Source organism: Miscanthus floridulus, chromosome 18, assembly GCF_019320115.1.
Source record: "Miscanthus floridulus cultivar M001 chromosome 18, ASM1932011v1, whole genome shotgun sequence".
Taxonomy (NCBI): Eukaryota; Viridiplantae; Streptophyta; class Magnoliopsida; order Poales; family Poaceae; genus Miscanthus; species Miscanthus floridulus.
Window position 1 is genome coordinate 1,620,208 of NC_089597.1, and position 9,660 is coordinate 1,629,867.

The 9,660-nt window shown below is 41.6% G+C and overlaps 1 protein-coding gene across 1 annotated transcript; it reads left to right on the top strand.

Moving 5' to 3' along the window:
- Positions 1 to 2,232: 2,232 nt before the first annotated feature.
- Positions 2,233 to 3,819, top strand: LOC136520261 (uncharacterized). Its single transcript, XM_066513714.1, is given in 3 exon segments — positions 2,233 to 2,529; positions 2,609 to 2,692; positions 3,452 to 3,819. Coding segments are annotated over 3 exon segments (510 nt in total). The 3' UTR covers positions 3,581 to 3,819.
- Positions 3,820 to 9,660: the final 5,841 nt, after the last annotated feature.

Here is a 9,660-nt window from a genome sequence, read left to right on the forward strand (position 1 = left end):
CCGAAGTAGAGCCTCCTTAAAAACAAGGAAGGAAGCCGGGGACTAGAACCAAATTAAAACTAGTTCCACCATCTGGCCGGGTGGCTCTTTATCCAAGTGGTGACTCGTGAGTAAATTACCAACTAATTCATACTGTTAGGTTCCATTTTTAGTTATTTATAAAAGCATCTGTCATTTATGTACAGGCAATTTGGTTATGTCAACTACAACTGCAAGCCCCCTTATAGATACACTACTCAACTTGGTGTCATTCTCAAGAGAGAGTACCCAGGTTTGCTTCAAGAAAAGGATGAGGATGGTGTACTGATCAGGGAGTGGCCAGCTCTAGACTGGCCTGATTATTTTCTGGGTAGTGTGAATAAAGAAGGCATGGCAAATGGGGAACGTGTGCTCTATGAATTTTGGGTAAGAGGCATGTTTTTTGTTAGTTAGGTTCATTTTCATGTGTCACAACTATGTTGGACTTCATTCTACTGTTAATACATTGTAGATAAGAACTTGGATTTCTTAACCAGTCTTCACAATTCATGTTTCTTTTGTCATATAAACGTAGAGAGCATATTTCCATTTCATATTATTAACTGAAATTTCTTGGTACACATGCAGCGGTTGTTCCAAGTTAACGAAGAAGATCAAGCAAAGGCGGATCGTGTTCTTGACAACTATTTGAAGAAAAAGGTGAGGGACATCATGTATCAAGCCCGTGTGGATTGTGTAAAGGCATACTACAGAAAAAGGGGTGAAAGTTTAGATGATACACTAGCCCGCACAATTGAGCTTGAATATGAACAATACAAGGTGGTCAGGCTAGATTGGTTCAATGACACTGTGTGGCTGGTTCTATGTCACTATTGGTGCTCAGAGGAGTTCAAGACAAAACGAAAGATAGGACAGGAATGTCGCTTCAGTTCTGATGATATTGCTCAAAACCATGGACGGTCTAGACCCTTCACAGAGACATAACAAGTTCTAGTATGTTATGTGTATGTGTATCTTTGACTTAATATTTGCATACAAATGTAAACATGTCTATTTTGATGCTGCTCATTAACTATTTGTATTTGTAGGCACATAGGTTTGGACAACATAAGGGAACCCCTATTAATGCATTTGCTGCAATGAAATCTGGCATGAAAAATGTGGATAGCAGTGGTAATTGTGGTCCGATCAACAGCAACAAAGCACAATAATGCATGGTATGTAAATCTAAGTCTGGCTATGAAAACATACATTAATCGTTTAGTTTCTACAAAATTTTAGATCTTGAAATCCAACCATGATAGCCTGAAATGGATACATGACTAGTGATTTCTGTTGAGCTTCTCCTGTGCATTGTTCACGTGTTCTATGTGTTAGCCATGTGTGTAAAAAGGTATTGTACCTGATATCTACTAAGTTTGTTTTAGAAATGAAGCTAAACTTTAACCTTAAAGTTACAGTTGTATCCTGTTTGTCTCTTCATGTAACATGAAAGCATGCCACTTTTAAATATTTGGTTGTTCCACAGTCTCACTGTCAGCAATGCTTGAAGTGCTTATTTGTTTGTCATGGTTATGGCTACTAGTGATAGACTTCAATTTTGTTCACTTTTTATGATCAAGTTGGCTTATGGCTATGTGCTTACATTCAGTAAGACAAGATTACTAGAACTAGAATGTCAGTAAGACAGTATGGCTGCTGCTCATAAGCTTCTTCAAGGATCTCCCTATCCCGTGGAAATGTGCAAGTAGCTGTGGCTGCAACCTGTTTTCTATTAACTGCAATTTTCCTGACATTCGAACTCTAATCTGTAAATAGTATATCAACAATGACATATTAGTAATATAGAGGTTACATCTTATTTTGTGCTACATTCTAATTTGCATAGAGAGTCTAGGTAAGTTATTTTTAGGATGCAATTTGCTTAAAATGGTCTAGACCCTGAAACAAGAGTGATTAAAATACCAGCAGTGTTTTCACTCCATTCTTGGCTTGATATATATATATATATATATATATATATATATATATATATATATATATATATATATATATATATATATATATATATATATATATATATAATTAAAGGACAATTAAATTTCTTGTTTTTAGATTAAGCTAGTATCCTAGTAGCATCACAACATGATTACTTGGAATTGCTTGTAGGATGACTATATAGCAGGGGTTAAGAGGGTTACACAAGAGCATGAAGAACATGAAGACGACGGGGAGCATGAAGAGCATGAGGATATGGAAGAGGTGGAACAAGAGCAAGGGCTAGAACATGAGCAAGAGTTGAATGCAAAGGTGTTGTACGACATGTCGGGTGGTTTGTCCACCCATGGGCGCTTTGCTATAGGATATGGCACTGTTAGGGCAGCTGATGTCAGAGCAGCTGTGAAGAAGAATAATGTGAGTCAATCAAATCCAGTTTCAATGAAAGTGTTGGCCCAACAAAATGCAGAACTATGATGAGAAAATGCAAGGCTACATAAAGAGAAGGATAGTGTGATGCAGCAAGGCAAAGTTGCTATAGATCTGACAATGGTAAGTATGTGTGTTGATAGTTTTTTTCTACAGGCAAACCATTTTTCAAAATCTGAAATATTTAATGTCTTCACTATAGGCACTTTGTCGACGCTTAGGACTAGGACAAGAAATTCCAGAGGCATCCTCACAACTTGCAACAGTAGCAGCAGCGCAAGCAATTGTGAGTATAACTAGCCTAACTTATTATCTTTTCTATAAAATGGCTATAATTTTGATGTGGTATTCAAAATGGCAACATGCAGTCCACCAGTGAGGAAGTGGCCTCATCTTGATTCTTGCATAGCTACTGGACTTAAATTGAATTAATTGAGTACTAATGGTAAGGTAGATATTTGCATTGGTTCAGTTCCCATGGACCGGGACTCAGTTGATATCACTCCAGATTTCTCATCTCAACTAATTTTTGAACCAATGTGTTATCATGCACTTATACTTACTGCCTAATTTTCATAGATCTGATTCCCTAAAAATAGGTAGCAGTGTTCTGTTCTCACATGACTTGATATTAGCACATATTTTTTTAATATTGAGTGGCATTGATGACAAATGGGAATTGTATGTTTTTTCCTTATGAATGAATAAATATTAAATGAAACAATAAGATTAGCATTTTTAAGACGTCTTCTGTAAGACTGTAATATTGCTTGATGATAAATTTTGTGAGCATTATTTGAAATTAGTGATTTGTTCTGAGTGTATGCTTTGATAGATCTATGGTACAACTACAAGTACACCTTGGGATGGACAATTGGTGATACATTTTTGTTTATGTATGGCTAATTTGTAGTACATGCTGAAGGCAAATAATCTCTTTGCTTCCATCTGAAATGTGTTTACCTACTGGCTGTTGTTAGCATCTGGAAGATTACTACTAGTACCTGTAGCAATCTAACTAATATTTCTCTTCATATATGTATAGGCCACTGGTTCTTCTCATGCTGGCTTGAAATCGACCAATGATGACAATGCCACATATGGCCACGATGAAGACAATCTCAATGCCGCATACAGAGCTGCATTAGAAACACTTAACCAAAACCATGCATGAAGGTGGGAGTCATCACAAACAGATAATGCCATTTTGTGTTTGTAGAAGCTGTTGGTAGTTGCCACTTCTAACCTTAAGATAGTAAAGGTGCAGCCAACAAGTTGATGCCAGTTTTTGGGAAAGACAATCAACTAGTTGATGCTTTTGTGAAATTATTATTTATGTAGCTGCGGATGCAAGACCTATGGACATCTTAATTATGTAGCTGTGGATGCAAGACCTATGGGCATCTTAATTTGTGGTTGTTGATGCCAACCATGGCATCTAATCTATATGTATGGCATGTGGATGATGACAAATTGATGCAATATATTTGTGTTCTATTTGAAAACCTTATAGAATCAGATGTCATATTTGTGCCTATACTGTTATCATGAATATCGTATGAAATTATAAATAAATGAGGTGCTTTTGTGGCCCGGTGACTGCAATTATTTTCTGTCGGTACGTTATAATTATATTGTCGGGAGAGGATGACAGGAAAACTATAATTCTCTTGTCGCGGCTTGGTCGACAGAAAAACCAATATTTCCTGTCGGTACGAGTTTATTTTTCTGGCTGTTCAACACTAACAGGAAATTTTATTCCCTGTCGGTACACATATTTTTTTTCCTGTCGTCATTTACCGATAGAAGCAAAATTCAAGACTTGGCGACCCACAATTTCCCGGTCGATGCCCACCGACAAGAAAAATAGTAAACCGCTAGTAAATTAATACAACCGATAGGAAAAAGTTATTTCCCTGTAGCTTTAGTTCTGTCAAAATTTTCCTGTCGTTATACCGATAGAAAAAATATTTTTAATTTTCCTTGTCGGGTTTTTGCTTTTTTCTGTCGGTTTTTTACTGATAGGATTTTTTTGGTTTGCAGTAGTGTGTACATCGACAAAGATACAGTTGCGTGCATGCTCATGGGGACAGGGGCGAACACAAGAATGGATCTTAGGGTGTTTTTCGCTCCCTTTTCTTCTCTCTTCCTCTCTATTAACTCCATGGAGCTCTAGCGGGTAGGGGGCATGAGCCCCCCACGCTGGATCTGCCCCTGCTCATGGAACCACACGCACGCATGTAGGTGGTACAAGGAGACAACCATGCTAGGCTTACTGTCGACGAAATATGGTCGGCAGTCTACCTAGGGGTATGTCCAAGGTAGTAGATTGTCGGCAGACAGATGCGCGAGCCACAAACAAGACGGTAACGCAAGACAGACACGAGGTTTTATCCAGGTTCGGCCGCCAAGAAGGCGTAATACCTACGTCCTGCGTCTGATTGGTATTGCTGTATGTCAATGAGAGATGTTTTTTAGAGGGATCCCCTGCCCGCCTTATATAGTCCAAGGGCAGGGTTACAGATCTGCAAACTAATCCTAATCAGTTACAATTGCCATATGTGGCCGGATAAGGATTCCTATTCTAACTGACCAGGATCCTGCTTGATCTTCAAATCCGCCTTGACTCCTTGCGCGGGACTCCAATCAGGTTGGTTGGGCCGCACGTCGTCTTTCGGATGGACCGGACCCATCGATCCGGGCCGGCCCAAGCTTAGCCGTAAGGGTATAGGGGTTAATACCCCCACACTTACTGACGTTTGTCTTCAGTTCTCTCTCCCGTCTTTTTGGCATGCTTAAGCTCATGGCCACGACCAAGGCTAGATAGGTAAGTTAGAGGAAAATTTTCCTTTCATTCCAAATTTTATGTCGTTACATTTTTTTTCTCTATATACATGATTTTTACTATATATCAGACATAGCCTATATCTAGGTATAGACTACCAAGGAATGAAAAAATTTATGTCAGCTTTATGTATCCTTGATGGTTATATGCATCATGCATCCTTCTAGTAGTATGCTATTAAAAAATCGACCATAGGGAGAAGATGCCCCCCTAGGCATTGGAATAAGAAGTTGTACCAGTAAGCAGAGATCTCTGAGCATACTGCTCTAACCGGTATAACTCGTGAGAAGCTAGTTCTAGTAGTATGCTATTGTTTCTTTGATTTTAAATAATGCACACGTGTCAATGTTTTTTTCTCTCCGTTGACTGCAATGCAACAAAGTGTTGTGATGAGGCATACTACATTTCGAAATATCTAGATCATGTTCTGAAGCCTAGCTCCAAAGCTCTTGGTTCCAAGCCCTAAAACTTTCCAAAATCTTGCTCTTTTGGTGAAATTCGTGAGGATCTTTGAGTTGAGGTTTTCAGGTTGATTTCTTATGCTTCCTAGATGCCATGAGGTTGTGGAAACATGCTTATGATTTGTCTCGACCAGATTTCCCATGAACACCCCCATCTCCTCCATTTCAAGGAAATTGCGAAAACCCCAACTTGAGAGCTTGTTTTTCAATCTGCCATTCAAGATTTGACCTTTTGAAGCTGAATTTTTGTGGACACCTTCAAAACATCCTAGCGAAGGTGTGTGCAAAATTCGAGGTCATTTGGATTTCATTTGATTTAGTTTTGACTTCTTTTCTTCTTTGATTCAACCTGCTAGAATCTGCTTGCGTGGAACCATCGGTAAGCAAATATACCATAAGGATAGGTAAATGTTGTCTTATATATCCTGGTCCGATAGATGTATCGGAATTTGCAAGAAGCCTGAGTACCATGCTTAGGTCAGCATTTTCTTCGCCATCCCATCGTCATTGCTGCTAAGAGTGCAGTGTAGTCACACATGCAATAAGGTGATCTTAGTGTGTGAATAGAGACATCCCTTGATAGTAAGGTGATCATGGTGACTTTAAAGGATTTTTCGAGTTAGTCTGTTAGTCTCAAAGATGTTGATAAGAGTGAGATGCGTGTGTATATATTTGTAGGGGTGTGCGCACACATAAGTGTATCGATCTAAGCCTCTACCATGATGTGTATTGCCAAAAAAAGTATTGAAATAAAAAATAATCTTGGTGCATAACCGATCGAAGTGATCGCTGGTTAATAACTACTACATCATATCCGGCCATTAAGTTTTGGGCTCAACGCTTCGGATTGCAGATAATTAAGATCCTATCTCGGAAAAGGTTAGTCAAAGATGTGACCACATTTTTCTTCAAACGCGAAGGCCTCCGACGACCATCGATGGATGGAGGAATCATGCTATGGTGCGGCATGTGTTCAACACAAGCAATGCCTCTGTGTGTGGCAAGTGATCTCGCTCGGAAGTGGATTACATGCACTTCTCCAACTCAAAGGGTATCGTTGAAATTAACAAGACTTCCCGAATTTGTCCCTTGACGACTAATAAAAAAACAAATAGACATGTGTGAAGAAGAAACGTAGAGTCTGCAAGGTCAAAAAAAAAAAAGAGAGCATCTTTCTGAGTTTTGACCAAATAACTTGTGCAATGCAACTGGACAGGGGCCTGTCCCTGGTACTCTTAAAAAATGAACTACGACACATTGATTCTAGACAAAATGCTTGGTAAGACCAAACTACAGCAAGAAACTCCCCGGTGAGCGTGGGCCAAATAGGCGTGCATTCAGCTAGCTTTCTCCCTCGTCTTTCATCAATTCCTATCTAGACCCATGTTTTTCAATGTTTTTTTGGCATCGAAAAGAGTCTCATTGCAAATTCTAGCTAGCCTTCCAAAATCGTATCTTTGTGATGCATGAACCGTGCCCTTTTCAAGCTACTCTTATAAGTAGCCCAGCATTTTCCAAAAGATGTCAAACGGACCATGTGCGTGCTAGTTAAAGTAGCAAACATGAATGTAATCCAACATCCTCACCAGTTTTCTCTCGTGTTAGGCGAGGGTGGTTTATTAGGGTACCATAGACTGTTGTGCCACCCGTACTACCCAAAATTCTCAGCCGTGCCTCAGCTCCGTGCACTCTAAAGAGACGAGAGAGGTTTAGGCTCTGAAAATCGTTTGACGACTCCACTCCATCTTGCGAATCTGAAGAGGTGCACCGGACCAGCTGAGCCTGAGCATGGGCGACCGATCCGTCGGTTGAAATGTTAGGCTACCAGATTGACAACCTGAGCCCATTGACATGGTGACGACATGTGGGAACGAAGATAATCCAGTGCTTGGAGTCTATCGTGTCGTGTGTCATCGGTCATGTATTAGTTGCAACAGTGGGTTGATTAGCTGAGGCGACCAACTTTACTGTAGAGGCTTGTTCAAAATATATTGAGGAAAGCGACTCTTGTGATCTCCGATCTGCCAAAAAGCAGGGATTGGCAAGCCGTGCCATCAAGTTGTCCCGCCGGGTATATGTGGCGGCCGACGTGACATTTCTGCTAGTAGACAATTCGTAGTAGGAACCACTTACGACAGACAATTAAGGTTGTGTTTAGTTCACGAAAATTCTTGGATGCCATATAGGATGTTTCGAGGATGTCGGAAGGGGTTTTCGGATACTAATAAAAAAACTAATTACATAGCTCGCCTGGAAACCGCGAGACGAATTTATTAAGCCTAATTAATCCATCATCATCGCATGTTAGTTACGGTAGCACTTTATGGCTAATCATGGACTAATTAGTCTTAAAACATTCGTCTCGCGATTTCCAACCAAACTGTGCAATTAGTTTTTTTCGTCTATATTTAATACTCCATGCATGTGCCGCAAGATTTGATGTGATAGTTTGAGGTGAAAATTTTTGTGAACTGAACCAGGCCTAAGGTTGTACCAGTGCTATAATAGTGCTAATAATCATTCATAGCAACTTGATTGGCGTTGCAGGATGCTTCGAGTGGCGACAAAACATGAGGTTACACAATGCGACACGCCTCCACGCGGCGTCTCCCACCCTTTTCCAGCTTTTTCCGGGGGGACAAACTCGCGCTACGACGGATCGGTATATCTATCCATCCATCGGACTTGGATCTGAAAAACTCTGGCCTCTGACGACGCAGTGACCAAGGGGACAAACGGCAGGTGCGGCAGGCACGCGCGTGAGCTTCGGTCAGAAGAGGGCGAGCGCCGATCGAGCGGGGATCGATTCCCTCTTTCTGGGCCGAAGGAGAGGAGAGGAGACATGCGGTGCATGCACCGGGGGGACGGGGGTTTGCCTCATCACGTAGTGGCCGGTGCGCCCGACGAGCGACGAGGTCGGCAAAGGCAAGGTGATGCCGCGTAGTAGTACGTACGAATTAACGTGGCCACCACGTGCCGGGTGCCGCCGTCCATTGTCCATCTCGCAGGCACACAGGCACAGGCACCCAGCGATCCCACTGTCACGTCGCGGCCGTGCCGCGCACGGGCGAGTACCGTAGTGTGTGATCGCTCGTAAAATTCGTCCAGTCGGTCCATTTCATGCCGTATTGCCGTACCTACTTAGGAGTAGCGTGTGGAAGTGTGTAGATCAGATGGAGATCTTGGGTCCAGTTTAGTTCCCTCCCAAAATGCCAAATTTTTTAAGATTCTCCGTCACATTGAATCTTTGACACATACATGAAGTATTAAATATAAATAAAAAATAAAACTAATTACACAGTTTAGACGAAATTCACGAGACGAATCTTTTAAACATAATTAGACTATGATTGAACATTAATTACCAAATAACAACGAAATTGCTACAGTGTCATTTTGTCAAAAATTTCGGCATCTAAACATGCCCTTAGGAAGATCCCTTGTTTCCTCCTACCGGTAAGCCAGTGAGCAGTGCAGGCTGCGCGGCGCGGTGATGGAGTGCTAGCTGTGAGACTAGTACCAGCAGTGCGTCAAAAAGCTACTAGCCCGTCCGTCCGTGCACTGAAAACGGCACAAGACAAGAGCGCGGCTGCAGGTGTCGCAACTCGTCGACTTCATTGGCCAGGCGCGTGCAATCCTATTTGCCGGCATGTTTGGTTGGTTGCGGCGACGGCGCGGATGCAGATCGTGGTGTTGTGGGTGCCGTGCTAGCAATTTTCGTGGATGGTCACACTACGGGTATGTATTTTCTAGTACTATAAGGTGCGGGAGGGACGGTGCGTCACGTGGACCATCCGCACGCCCTGTCCTATGAAAATGGCAGAGGACACAGTAATAGCTTTGGCGAAAAAGCAGATGATACACTGAGGCCCCTCTGGCTCACAGGAGAAGCATAGGAAAAACGTAGGAAAGAAATCATCGTGGTCATTTGGAATGGAGGAAACTTTT